We start from the raw sequence: 14,572 nt of genomic DNA, 5'->3' as shown, positions 1-14,572 counted from the left end.
TTCGTTTCTTCTGTGGCTCCTTCGCATCCGGGTTTCCCTCTAATCACTCTCGTAAAACTTTTCTCTAGTCGCGTGGTTTTCGTTTCCTTTCCCCCTTCCGCTCCCCAAATAAACGAGCAGTCCTATAGTCGCGCAGCATCAAATCTGGCTCCTGTATGAATTACTTCCTGTCTGAATTAATTTATTAAATATTTATACAAAACAGGACAATCATTAATATTATTATTCTGTTCTATAAATTCTAATTTATCCATTTCTAAAATGAATTTCAGGTGCATAAACAGAATTAGTACGACTTCCAATATTCCTCGCTTAACTATCAGCAATTTGTTTTTATACCTATCTTGATCACGTGCAAATAAAGCGTTGCAGGAAGCGAAAACGGAAATGGAAAAATGAATATCTCCGCTGAAAGAGTCGCGTTGTTGTCGTACAGCGTCGGCGTTCACCCGATGGTCGCGGCGAAGAAGAGCGAAAAACCAACACGGCGAAATTTCATACCGCAAAAACGGTGTTGTACGGTCGTCGGTTCAACTCCCGGGAACAAGTGCCTCCATCTAGAGAAGTTAATTACCAGAAATAAACGGCCGTCGAGTCGTAAAACTTGTACGAGGCGGCGACTTACACGGATACGTGTATGTATCTAGTTAAAAATTTATTTACGAGGAAAGTTCATCGCGCGGATTAGGACTTTAATCTCGCATAAAAAAAGAAAAAAAGAAATGAAAAACACGTCGCGGGCGGTCGTGGAATCGTTAGTTCCCGCGACCAGGCGAGTCTCGAGGGAAACCTCGAAGCAAACGGATATCGACGAAGCAGCCGAACCGTAAATTTCGATCGCATGATCGACAATATCGCTGCTAAGCCACAGGTCGATGGAAACGATGACAGTTAACGGATTGTACACTTGGAAATGGCGTTTTAAAACGGATGGTCAAAGCTGTAGGTAGCAGAAGGGAGGGAGAAATATTGTTAAAGTGTCTGTACCAGATTTAATAGTTATTCATTGTGACATTTCCAAGAAATTAATTTAATTTACTTGAGTATAAACTTTAGTCGATATTATATGAGTGGAGAGACATTCGTATAAAAAGCTCTCGAGAGTTTATTTAAAAAGATATTTTCATTCCTTTTAGTAGCAGTCTACATACTCGCTATCAATTTATTCTTATCGACTGTAGAATCTCAACATCTTGATTCGATATAGTACCTGCTCGATTCGATATTTAACATGTCCCTTTATTTATTCATCGAGTATGAGACGAATTCTCGATAAAGGCCATTCTAATTGAGGATTAAGAGGAGCTGGTTTAAATCTGTATGCAACGCCACCAACACGCGGAGAGGTATAAAAACGAGCTTCGTCGATGAGACCATCAAAGCGGACGATCTGTTTACCCGAACGGGGCGGAATCGGACTTCCCTGGAATAGGAAAATAATATACGACCGTTTAGCGGGAAACCGTATCGCGAACGAAGGCATCCACGGTTCGGCAAACTCGATAAATTCGGCCGCCAGGAATGGCAGCCAACGACAGCTGTTTCCTGAACCTGTTCCAAAACCGTCAACGGTCCACTTTACTCCCAGTCATGATATTTGGTCACGTAAATACAGGACGCTTCGGAAAAGATTTGGGATTCTTATATACCTCAATCGTTCTCCGTATCAAATTGTGTCAAAGGCAGGCTTCACTTGATAATCTGTATTTGAAAATACAGTAAAATCTTTTTTTACGCGTACACTCTGTTATTCGAACGTCTCCCCATTGACAGTGTCACGAAGTAACTCGTACAAGTGTATTATACTTTTGACAGTTGATTTGACAACTTGCGAAATTTTAATAAGAAGTAACGTCTTATCTAGATTCTTCAGACAACTCGGCCACCTGACAAGGCCCACTTGTCTTGCCATGGAAAGCCCTTTTCTCCTTTGTTTCCTCCCTTGTTCTGCTTCTCTTCTTTCACTTTTCTTTGTCACGAGGTCAAGACAGATTTTACGCCACGCCTGAGACGAAGATAATTCTATATTCAAAAACATGTTGGGGTAATGAAACAGAGGATTAAAGTACGAACAATAAAATGTCTGAATCTCAGTGTTTTCAACCCAATAACTCAGCTGTTGCCTTAAATATTCCAAATGCATATAGGAAAGAATGTAATAACCTTACTGTCGAGATGAAATATAGTATTTGGCGATGGTATGGCTGTTTTAAAACGCTGCGCGACGTCGGCGTCCAGACGGCTCGCGTGTTTCACGATCGTACGAGAAGCCGAGGAGCCGCAGACGTGTAATTTCGGAGCGTCGAAAATGTTTCTCTCGCCTCGGACTCGCGATTGGAAAGCGTTTCTCGGTATCGCAATTATCGCGGGGCAGCAACACACCGACGAAAAAGTACGATGTATCCGAGGCCATAATCGCGAGTCGTTGGGAACTGCGTGTTGGGAGGAAGCGGCGTTCGAGACGTGTAATGAAAGCTCGATGAACCGTAATCCGCGTCCCGCCGAAAATAACGACGAGGACTCGCGGTAGTATCCGACCTGGATCGTTGGATGGTTCTGTTGGCATATGCAACACATGTGGCAACATATACTGTTTCGAATGGTATGCAAAGGAGCAGGAAAACGGTTAGACCTGTTTGACCTACGTTTTTATGGTGCTTTCCCAACTCCTCGACGGGGCAGAAGGACGCAGGAAGGGTCCGGTCGTGGCGGTATGAAACTCGTATCCTGAAAGAGTACATATGGTTATAGTTCTCCTAAATTGTTGCCCTTTTAACACATACAGTAGCCCATCGCTACATTTAGTACATTAAATAAATATCGCTATACATGAAAATGAATTCTCTTACTTATAATAGTATTTTCTACTGCGCCACGGCAGACAACACTCATTACGATGCCCCCAATCTTTAATTACCTACAAAAAGAAACGTAATATCGGATAACCATTCGAGCGTTAAGAGACCAAAGTACACTCTATCGAACTGTGTTGGTACTTATTAATTCTCTTGTTACTGTAAAATATTAATGAGGTTCCGTGTTTGAATTTATTTTAATATACCCCTCGTAGCTCCGTGTTCGTTCTTTCCGAAAGGTTATACCACCCAACGATGGGTTATAATTAGCGTTATAATTGCGGCGAACAATCGAAACGTACGAATCGTAATCACGCTCCTCGCGAGCAAAAGAGAGCGCTGAACGAATATAAACGTATATATAATCAAAGCAATTTCCTTTGTTTTCAGCACAATGCATCGCACCCCTGGGGATGGAATCTGGTGTGATTCCCGATGCAGACATCACAGCGAGCTCGAGTTTCGATAGCGGAAACGTCGGGCCACATCACGGACGGTGAGTGAATTATCGTGTATTACCGTCTCGTTTATGGAGCGCATTATGCAGATGCGATGCAATACGCATTCGGAAATATGATAAAATTAACCCCTTTGTGAGGACCGCGGTGCAGAGATCCAATTTCCCGAAATCAGCGCGCTTCGTTAAGCGACCTATTCGGGGATAAATTGAAGCGTTCTCTCGAAAAGGACTCTGCGAACTCCGTCCAAAGAACCCGCCCAACTTTTTCCTAGGTCGTTAAAAATGTTACGAAACGTTGAAATCGTTTTAATTAGTACTTGAACTTCTCTTCAATTTTTTAATTATTCCGAGGCGTGCGAATTCCTGAAAATTTCACGTCAAGCTCATTTTAATTCATTATTTTTTTCAGATTATTTCAAACTTTTTTCATACGTCACCCCTGCTCGTCTGATGAAATTATTATCGACATCCTGGTTCATGAAATTTGACTACAAGTTATAATTTCTGTATGTTAAGCGCAGTAACAATGGCCACAAGAGCTTTTTATATCAAAATCATGATTACGCCTCTGAAATATTTCTATTTCCAATCACTTTTTATTTTACAATATATTAGAGTACAGTGTCTACGAATTCTCAACAAGAATTTCGGAGTACAATGTGCTCCTTAGAAGCAAAAATGGTCTCCGTTTGGCCATGGATCGTTAATTTGAGTAACGAGATACTAATAGGTTTCTGTATCGGAATATATTTATCACTGACGAATAACGTCTCCGTCGAGAAAAGATTTGTCAGCATATCGATTGGTGGACATTTTAAAAAGCGGCGGGAGATTGATGCGGGTGCAATTGTGCGGTGGTGATCGACGACGGAAAAAAGAAAACCCCGAATCCTGATGTGCGATAACGTTTCTGACTCCGAATGCTTTCTACGGCTTTAAACGGATGATCCTCTTCCTGTCCGTCATCCTGTCCACGGCCGAGATAGCTCACGATCGGGACCCAAGCGGTCACCGTATTAATCACCGACTACTAAACTGCACGTCTAATTCGGCCTTCAAGCCGCAATGAGGATTAATGACGCGGGATGTCCCGCATGCGGAGCCATTTGTATCGAACGTTCCGAAGCTCTTAAGCATCGTTAACGTGACCTCCGCGTATTCCTTTGATTATACGTGCCAGCTAATTACCATTTCAGAAAGAGAAATCTAGCCAAGTAGTGTACCCAAATAAGATCTTCCAAATCGGACCACCCATGGCGTCGACGACCACACGCTCGCGAATCGTTTAATCGCGACATTTCGCTCGAGTGGATTTTTAAATTCCTCGATAACGTCGCCCGAAATAGTTGTATAGTCGTCGTGAAGAATATCTTTGCGGATACATTAGCATTCGAATGTCTTTGAACTGCTGTCTTTATGGTCCTTGACACGGTGCTAAGAGGAATAGTAATTACTTTGTTTTGGTAATCAAATTTTGAGAGATTTATTGCAAACTTTCGGTGATGTTCTTATTCAAAGAAGATTCTCGGAAAAAAAAGATGAATATTCATAATAACTAAACCACGAGTACCACTGTCTTCATCTTTAAATTGTTGTGGTAACTTTGTTTAATATCCAGGATGACATTTACGAACTCCCGAGGTGCCAGCGGGTGGTCCCAGTCTTTTGAACGCCACTGTAAATGAATGCAGAATTTACCGAAACGCTAAGAATGCGTACCCGTGTTTATGGCACGAGGGGGCTTCCCTGATAGAGGGTGTTAATGTCTGAATGGTAATTGAAGTTTTAACGCGTAAGAAGCTATCGCGATATTTTTCTTCTAGCTACGATATAAAAGCAAGGAAAGCCTTTTCGATGCAACGCCGATAACGTCGCTTGTGAACTCTTTACCAGTAGACCGTCTAGACCTTCTTCAACGGTATTTCCATGGCTTCCTGATACTGCGGGCTTCCCGGTGAATACCCTATTTACCCCATACGACTCCGTTTACCCTAAAATACGCGCATCTAACTCGTATTACGTGTTCTCCACGCTTTTCGAGGTAGCTTCGACAAAGACACCCTTGAGGAACCAATATCTCCTTGGCCAGTATTCTACCATGAATTTTCCAGTTTCGAGGAAACACCCTTAGAAATTCTGCATGGGAAATAATTTTATTTGGTATGCTAATACCTGAGATAGAAACGTACTTAAAATATAGGTAGTTACACAGGTAGTACATTTTATTTTTAAATGAAAATTTACAGTCAGTCTCTTAAGTATTCGTACCTTTCATGTCGATAGAAGAAATTTATCTAAATTGGATGATAGGTTTCACGTTTACAAATAAATATTTCATTATTAATACACGCATGTGTGAAGTTTACTCGTGTACATATTTAGAATGAAACATTAATCTGGAAACATCAAATCTATCATTTAAATTAGACAAATTTCTTGAATAGACATAGAGGGTACGAATACTCATGGGACTGAGTGTATACATATAGATTCCACCACATCTTGCATACAATAAAAAACGAACTTCGCAATTTCTAAAAAATTCACTTAGTCGTTAGCCAATTTCAGCGACTCGGAGAGCACGCGAAGGAGATCACCGGCACGCACGGGCCATAAAAATAAATCCCGCGTTCCTCCGACGCTCCAGCAACAGCGTCGTTTGTCTTCGCGCGTCCACTGGTCGCGTGTTGCTCGAGCCCGGTCGCTCCTGGTCCAAGCCCCGGCACCTTCACGGAAGAACATTTTCATCAAACGACTCCTGGGTGTACCGGGTCACAAAAGAACCGGGTCTCTTACCCCTGTCGCCGGCGGCAACAAATCATCTCCGTCCGGACGGTTCCCCGCGTCTGAGGAGGCGTAGCTCACGGAGTGACTCCCTTCGTTCGCGTTCGACAAACCATTCCTCTCGATAATCGGCCTCTTCGTCGTCGCTGGGATCTCGCTTTCGGCGATTCCGCCGACGTGGCAGCTTGCAGCCTGAAGTCGGCGTAATCGTCCGTTCCCGAGATTTATCGCGGTGCAGGGTGGCGCGCGCGCTCGCGGAATGTCTTTGATGCCCTGGACTGTATCAAAGTGGCAGCCAAGGCAGTTCGAGCTCTCTTAATGGGCTATGAGTTATGGTCTTTCGCTGGGCTGGATATCCCTCTCAGTCTCACTTCGTCCTCCTATTTACCTTTCTCACCGATTCCCCCCTTTTCTTCTTCGGTTCGCTTTCATCCCTGCTTTCCGTTCTTTACCCGCTCGGAAGACGACCTCTGGATCGAGGAGGCTCGCTCCGGGGACGCTTTGCTCGACCGCTTTTACTACCCTTCGACGTCAAAGCTACACTTAAAATTCTGACGCTTTAGAGACCGGTACCTCACCTCTTTATTGCGACGACGAACCTCGACGTCGTACTTCTTGGGTGTCGTGTGTGTAAAACTGTTTCAAGGTTTTCAAATTGTATGCGTTGCGAGTCGAGCAAAGTAAAGGGATGTGGTTGGCTTTTTCAGCCGAAAATTTAGTATGTTTGTACTAGCACTGTCAAGTGAAAGATGTTGGAACACTCTGGCTGGATGCCTCTTCATAAATGCATTGGTAAATTAAGAAGTACACGTTAGCAGTCACCCGTGTCATCTTTATATTTCAAAGTGAAGTGGCGCGTTAGTAATCGATCGTTAAAGAAAATGTGCCGAGGGAAACGTGTACGAATAGTAACCCCATTCATCCAAGCAGCACGCGTACGTGCGAGCGACTGACTCGCTGTAAAACATTTATAAGCAGAGGTAGCGGTTAATGAGGAACTGAAATGGTAATGAGTACCGAGAGTGAGCCGTCAAACGAGCCAATGAAGCGATTAGATTCGACGTGATTCCCTTTCTTTCCCGGGTTTTCTACTCGATCCGTGGAATCCGTGCCGACATTCCTCGGTGTTTTTCGCGGCAATCGCGGCCAAGGGGAGGGTGCTTTTTAATGCTATAGACGAGTCCGCGAAAGGTATGCGCGAATACAATTATTAGCCAGCTCGAAGTGGCTTCCCCGTGCGTCGTTCTCGCGGCGGTGCCGGCGCTCATCTTTAATTCATGCCATCCGGTGGCTCGATCGATAAATTATAATTTCACCCCGTATAGCCCCGACGAGGTGACGGTTACCCATCAGCCGCCAGGAGGATCACGTATTTATACGATTTCCTTTCTGCGACGATGTAACATTTCCGATTATACCCTCATCCTTTTCGCTTTCGTCTTATCCGAAGATTTTTATCGGCACGTCAATCGCCGCGTCTGCATACGAGGAGGAAAAACATCATGAAAATTTATCAAGTCTCATGCCCGCTGATTCATGGTACTCGCATGGTTTGGTCGAATGGATTGAGAAAGCTATTCGACACTTTTGCTAATATTTCTATGTAAAACTATGAGTATGAGTGAGTTTACATTTAAAGTATAATAGAAGACAGAGAGAAATCTCTGGTGGTTTTTAGGTCCTCTTGTGCAGGGTGTCTAGGCACTGGTGGCACAAGAGATTATTTTACTCTTTTGGACATGGTTATTTTACTGTAAGTCCCATAAGTATTCGTACCTTCTATGTTTATTGAAGTAGTTTGTCTAAATTAAATGATAGATTTGATGTTTTCAAATAAATGTTTCATTATGGATATATACATGAACAGGCTTTACACATGTATATATATATTTATAATAAAAATTGATTTGAAAACATCAAGCTTGACATTAATTTAGATCAATTTCTTGAATAGATATAGAGTGCGCGAATACTTACGTGACTGACTGTATATGAAAAAACGAACGAAAACTGTAGAATATCGTTTTTTTCATATGGAGCTTCGTAGTCGAGAAAATCGAACATGAAAAGATTGAGAATCCGCGTGCTATCGGAATCCACTCGTCTGGCGTGTCTGACTATGGCTCGCCGTTTCTACTTATTTTGCTATCCACGACTATCGATGCGTCTTGGTGGATAATTGGACGTTAATTTTGTATTGTGGCCTCATTCTAGGAAATTAAAATTAAAATTCTCCGGAATTCCGAAAAAATACCAGTTTATCCCGGAGTTCGCAGTCGCTTCCCTATGAACGATTCACAGTTACAGTTTTCCGGGGCGATGAGTCGGCAGAACGCTTTTCGTTGAGATCGAGGCTGGGGAGGAAAAAAATAAAAGACGGTAAATCGAGAGTAAATATTTATTCTTGCAGGCTGAGGCAAGAGAGCCACGGAGGAGCCTGGTGCCCGAAGCAGCAGATCACGACGGAGCCACGCGAGTGGCTGGAAATCGATCTTCACACGGTCCACATGATCACCGCCACAGGCACTCAAGGCCGGTTTGGTAACGGCCAAGGTGTCGAATATTCGGAAGCTTACATGCTGGAGTATTGGAGACCGAAGCTGGGAAAGTGGGTCCGATACAGGGACGTGAGGGGCGAGGAAGTGAGTATATTTCAAAGGCGTCGCGATGCTTACTTCTAAGAGGTAGCAATTGCCCTTTTTATTACGCGTGAAAACTACGTCGTTGGTGCTTCCAATGCAAACAACGAAAATAAATGAATAAAACGAATGATCGCTTGCTTTTGCTTTCTTTTCTGTTTTCCTTTGTTCTGTAAACCTTGTAAATTGTCAAAGTTTGTATACTTGGTACGAATAAGATTCTCGATCGGACTGAAAGCGAATAAATTCACGTTAAGTTAGGCGAAGTGCACGGTGAAACAGTTATTGGCTCAAAGGAAACAGAGGAGGTGATGTACGGCAGGAAGGAGTACGTTACTCGAGACATATTTGTTATTTCGGAAAACATGAGAATCTTATTGGTCTCTCCGTGCCTGTACCCAGATACTATGTACGTGACTTCTTTCTCTTTCGATACAGGTCAATCTGTCTTCTCCCAAATGTAACGAGATTGCAAAAATAGTAGTACTATTTCACAACTGTTTCATACGTTAAGAACAAAGTTACTCGGCTTGAACGTACTAATGCGACTATATGAAAATAATTCTTTGCCAGAACCACTTACAAATAAAAGGTTATCGAGTAACAATGGAAAATTTCAGCATTAATTAAGAACCCGCGCCAGGAGCGAGGGCGGCCGCGTAAATCCTGCATAAAACCTCTCTAAAATAGGGAATCAGCGAACAAAGGAATACGCGTACAGGAACGTGAAACGGCGCACACGTGTTCGGAAACGGGCGGAAAATTTCACGGGCGTCGGCACAATTTCTTCCTTACCTTTTTCCTGTAATTTATCAACGAACGTATGAACACGACAAAAGAAACATCGAGTATGATAAATGCTCGGGGCACGAGCGTCGTTCGATGAGGGCTCGGTCGCAATCGATACACGTGTTTGGGCGTTAGCGTTTCTGAATAGCGAGCTACCGGGTCCTTCGAGTTATCACTCGATTGGGATCGAATTGTGACAACTCGAGATACAATAGTTGTAGCTACTCGAGAGACGAGATGTTTAACATTACGAGGAACAATATTTGTAACAGCTTGAAAGACAAGACTTCCAACTGCTCGAGGCACTATATCTGCAACAGTTTGAGGGCCATTACCGCGGCCAGGACCAGAGGGGCGCATAATTCAATTCAATTAACCAGTCACAACAATTCACAGGGACGAGAGATCGGCTCGAAGGCTAGGTGTAAGCGGAATTGCGCGGTTAAATTTAGTCACGGGGCGATACGCATAAAACGAGCCAGCGCGTGGATTATTGAGAATGATTTGTTGCGGTGTCCGCAAGTCTGCGGGCCGAGCGCGGGCTAGTAACTAAACCGTGACGTTAACAAGACGTAAATCTCGGACGTAATACGCTAACGCTCAAAAGTGGTCCGCAGCGGTCGATGTAATTTACTAGAATAGATCGGTCACCGTGAACCTACGACATTAATTAGCAACACCCAACAATGGGGGCTGGCTTGCCCCTCATTTATTTCGTTGGGAAAATATACAGTAGAATGCAAAAGTAGCCACTCTCGAAATGAATGCTTTGTTGCTTTAATTAGTATTAAATCCACCTAATTAAATTTTAAGTACATTTAACCCTTCACTGCGCCGGTTCTCTAATTCGATCAAACAAATTGATACCGTAAATGTGTATTAGTATCGATTTTTTAACGTTTCTGCCTAATAGTGCAAGTCTTACCTCATGAAGCACTTCGCTCATATTTGTCGGACTCATTTTTATTCTTCCTATGCTTATCTACATAGCGCTATTTTCAAATTCGAAGTGTTACAATCGAGCCCAATTTCTTGTTAGGATTCCTGGATACTTTTGCACCCAACTGTATATCTTCCACCGCATTACTTTCGCAAGAATCCTGTGAACTCAGCGGTCGAGATCCAGTCTGACGTCGACGAATGAACTGTCCTCGACACATAGTACGCGTCGCCGAAGGGCTCTTGTCACTTTGCGATACCTATTATCGCGCACAGCCACGTGGAACGCAGCGTAAATCATTTTGATTTAACGACGATAGTCGCGGTCGCGAGGCGAACAGTTTTGTCCGCTTTCGCATAAATACGACGCGTCGTTTGGCTCAAAGTGAGGCTCCGCGATTCTCGAAGCAAGTGAAAATCGCAGGTGGGTGTACGGTCGCAACGGCGCGTTTCCATTGAATTTTTAACACTTCGCGATATTCCCACTCCTCGGAGGCGACACAAAGGTAAATGTAAATCATCTTGACTGGCTGGCATTGTTTTCGTTTTCCGTTACCTTATGATTTTCGCTGTAGGAAAGGCGAAAGCTGGGGAAACGGAAAACTGAGTAGGCAGATCTCTATGAAAACGTGATATTTCTTCTGGATAACGAAGCAAATAATTCTGTCGCATTGGTAACTTTATATTACAGCTACTTTTCCTTTGAAAAATTAGTTAGCTTCGCAGTGTATTTCGCACTCGAGGTCAGGAATTTCATTCTAATTCAAGGATATTTAATTCAATAATTTATACTGTTGTTTGGTCGATGAATAATCTATTTAAAATTAATAATCTTTCACTTCTTTCGTTTCGAATCCACGAGTGGGCTCTGCAGTTAAGTTAAAAACAATCTCGTCTCCGTGGCATTGTTTTCAGTTTCGCGTCACCTTGTGATTTTCAGGGGTAAAAGCGAGGTGGACGGAAATATGTGGGTAGACTTCTATGGAAGTTCCACTGTTTCGCGATATTTGTTCTGAAGAGCGACGGGGGAACCAATATAAGTCATTTCGCTCCGCCGACAATAACATTATTTTCGAGCCGCGTATTTTTATTTTATTTCCTGCGAGAACGCGAGGCGGACGTTTTTACTCCGAGGGAACGATCGTGATTCCAAGGGAACGGAACGCGGGGGAAAAAGAGGGCGAAAAAAGGAGAAGGAAGAAGAAGGTGAACGTCCAGTCGACGAGGTGGATTTCCTTGGAAGTTAGTACGTAGAGAGGGTGCTTCGAGCTTATTTGTATAGGAGGGTGGATCAATAAAACGAGGGAAGGGAAAGTCGTCGCGTGCACGCGGGTCAGACGATTTCGACTCACCTACATAGGCGTACCTGGGGTGAATAGAAACCGAGGTCGTTCGAACCTCAGACAGCGCATCCCACGAAGGTCGAACTCGACGAAATTTCACCTCCCTTCTTTGACCGCGTCTCCCATTTGCATACCGTCGCGGAATAACCTTCACCTCGTGTACGATTACTTCGCGAACGCTCTATCCCTCGAATATTCTCAACAATAGTCGCAGGGAACGTCTCGGATTATGGCAGGTTTACATGCAGGACGACGTTACGACTATGCTGCGAGTATTCCAGGGGGTGTCGCATTTTGATCAAGCCGTGTAAATATTGTTGCAACGCGATAAACGCCGACTTTACCTGCCTGAAAACATAAAAGCTCTGAGAATCAACATAGAGACTGAGACTGGTCACGAATTTTGTTAAAACATGGAGGAAGTACTGCACGGATTCTAGGTTAAAGTTCGATTATTTCCTTCAAATTTAGAAATGCTCGCGTGTAGAAATATGTTGAAGAAATTATGGTAAACATAACGTACCCGTATACAGCATAAATAATTATGTAGATTTAAAAGAGCAAACGGTAGAAAGTAGAAAAGGTATTCTTAAGTAGAAAAGGTGGTTCCGGACGGACGTACGGTTGGAACTGACCAGGTAACAAGGTACGGCAACAGAACTTGCACTTCTAAGTACCTGGCTATCTAACAGTCCTAAAAAGGCCAGGGAGGCTGAAAATAACGGTTATCCTAAATATATATCGGGTGTAGAATTTTCAGAAACATATGAAATTGTTAGCTTACTTCAGAAAAATATATGTGCAGTACGATACAACACAAGTGTCATTTGAAAGTGAGTCCATCGCTCATCGTAGGTGTTGGAGACAACTCGCTCATCTTTTGAATTTTACCTTAATTGAACTATTCATCAAGTTAAGGAATGATTTGTTTCGAATTAAAATTGATAAACAGACACAGGTTTCCGCCCACGATATTTAAATTTTTTCCAATGTTCGATTATCGATGTAAGTCGGTATTAATCGGTCACGGTCGTAGCTTAAGATTAGTGATAAATTACGGGTACCAAAATGGTGGCAGCCTCCCGTCGATTTCTGGCTTGGTTTAATCTCGTCCATAAAGTATACTAATTAAATACACGATATTGTACGCCGCGAGCCACGAAACCGGTCGAAAAAAGTGAAAGGAAATCGAGTCTCGTTAATGGATGACGAACATCATTCGTGGTAGCGTGCTGGCTGGGAAAAAGTTGTCGGCCGTCGCTCGTTACTCTTGGACAGAGGCGCATATCGGAAGAAAATTAAAAGAAACTACGACTCAAGACCTTCGACTATATCAATTTATTTTCGTACTTCCACATGAAAGAATATGAACGTTCAAAAAGTGGGTGTTTCGGAAGGGTGTGAAGGTTATTGCGCCACTGGTTCTGCATCTCCACTGAAAAGATACAAGTTCGAACGAATCTGGCCACCCAAAATACCTGGTCGGGGACTCCCGGGCGGGGATAAATCTGCAGAAATACGTGTCTCGTTCCACCCGCTGCGCGGACCATGCTGTTCCTCGCTTAATTACACAACGACACTCGGCTTATCCGACGTATAATCTCTCCTAACAGCTCGGACTGGACCAGACGACGTCGGTGGTACCATGCCGTGCGGTTGTCAACGACCGGCGTTTACAGTCCGTTCGAATGAACCGCGGAGGAAACCAGGAATAAAAAAGGAACAGAATCGCGGGAAGCGTCTAATATTTTTAAGCAGCCGTATTTGGTGCGACGAAAACACGCGCGCGGACATAATTTATCTCGCTGATCCCTCGTGCTGACCTCGCGGTCTAGCCGAGTTAATCGTTTCCATAAACTATCTCCTCCTCTGGTATTTCCGCTAACATTCGACGAGTCTTGCGTGTGTTTAGCAGCCGACGACAACTGGTTCTGTTTTTTTGCATCGGTTGGAAGAAGTTTAATCCTCGTAAATATGAGATTTGAAGCGCTTTATTAGGAAAATGCATAAATTAAAGCAGGATGAAGTCTTAATGGGGTTAGGGAACAAAAAGACACGTTTGCGATAGGATTTTTCGCGACAACTTGCTGGTTGTGAAGATTATGTTTGCCCTCGGGGCTGGGTTATTAAGTACACCGAGGAGGAGTTATGACATGGTTGGTGCAAATCATACGGGATAATTCGTGATAATATCACGACTTTTACTATAAATAAGAAGGCGGAAATTGAGTCAATAGAGGGAAGACTGATAATATAACATCGGTATTGCGATAACTGTATTTGTTACATAAATAACCTCATCAGACATGCAAATATGCTTCATCAACAACACCATCGAGTAATGTTCTTTTTTTTTTAAAGAATACTTGAATATTTACAATGATATAAATGAATAAACTTAGAAATGTCAATAATTCATCTACACTTTCAGTCATCAATCCACAGAATCTCTGAATTACTCAATTAAATTCACCCTCAAAAATTTGGTTTGATATAGGTCAAACCAAATTAGGTCCCCCTTAATCCCCAGAGAATCCCCGATGAATCGACTGTGGCCGATCGTAGAGGTCGACGAACCTCTTTCGCGAACACATGACGCATCGGGAAATACGCGCGTCTACACTTCGGACCACCCGTTGCGTAAATATCCGTCTAATTAAACCGTCAGACGGCTTATCCGTCACGATCTTTCCTCGACGACACGAGGCCATCAACGACAGCTTCTGTTCTGTAGGAAGCCGCCGCTTCGCGGACTATTCGGGA

General features: G+C 43.3%; 1 protein-coding gene across 4 annotated transcripts in view; it reads left to right on the top strand.

The window, feature by feature from the left end:
- LOC128894622 (discoidin domain-containing receptor 2-like) overlaps positions 1-14,572 on the top strand; it is a 142,674-nt gene that overhangs the window by 108,485 nt on the left and 19,617 nt on the right. For all 4 annotated transcript variants that reach the window (XM_054156470.1, XM_054156471.1, XM_054156469.1 and 1 more), the window contains 2 exons: positions 3,246-3,351; positions 8,510-8,741. In XM_054156470.1, coding sequence (XP_054012445.1) covers positions 3,246-3,351; positions 8,510-8,741 — 338 coding nt within the window. The remainder of the gene's footprint in view (positions 1-3,245; positions 3,352-8,509; positions 8,742-14,572) is intronic.

This window comes from Hylaeus anthracinus, unplaced genomic scaffold, assembly GCF_026225885.1.
Source record: "Hylaeus anthracinus isolate JK02 unplaced genomic scaffold, UHH_iyHylAnth1.0_haploid 4, whole genome shotgun sequence".
NCBI lineage: Eukaryota > Metazoa > Arthropoda > Insecta > Hymenoptera > Colletidae > Hylaeus > Hylaeus anthracinus.
Note: the sequence above shows the minus strand (reverse complement) of the source record. Positions and strands in the feature narration are given on the sequence as shown.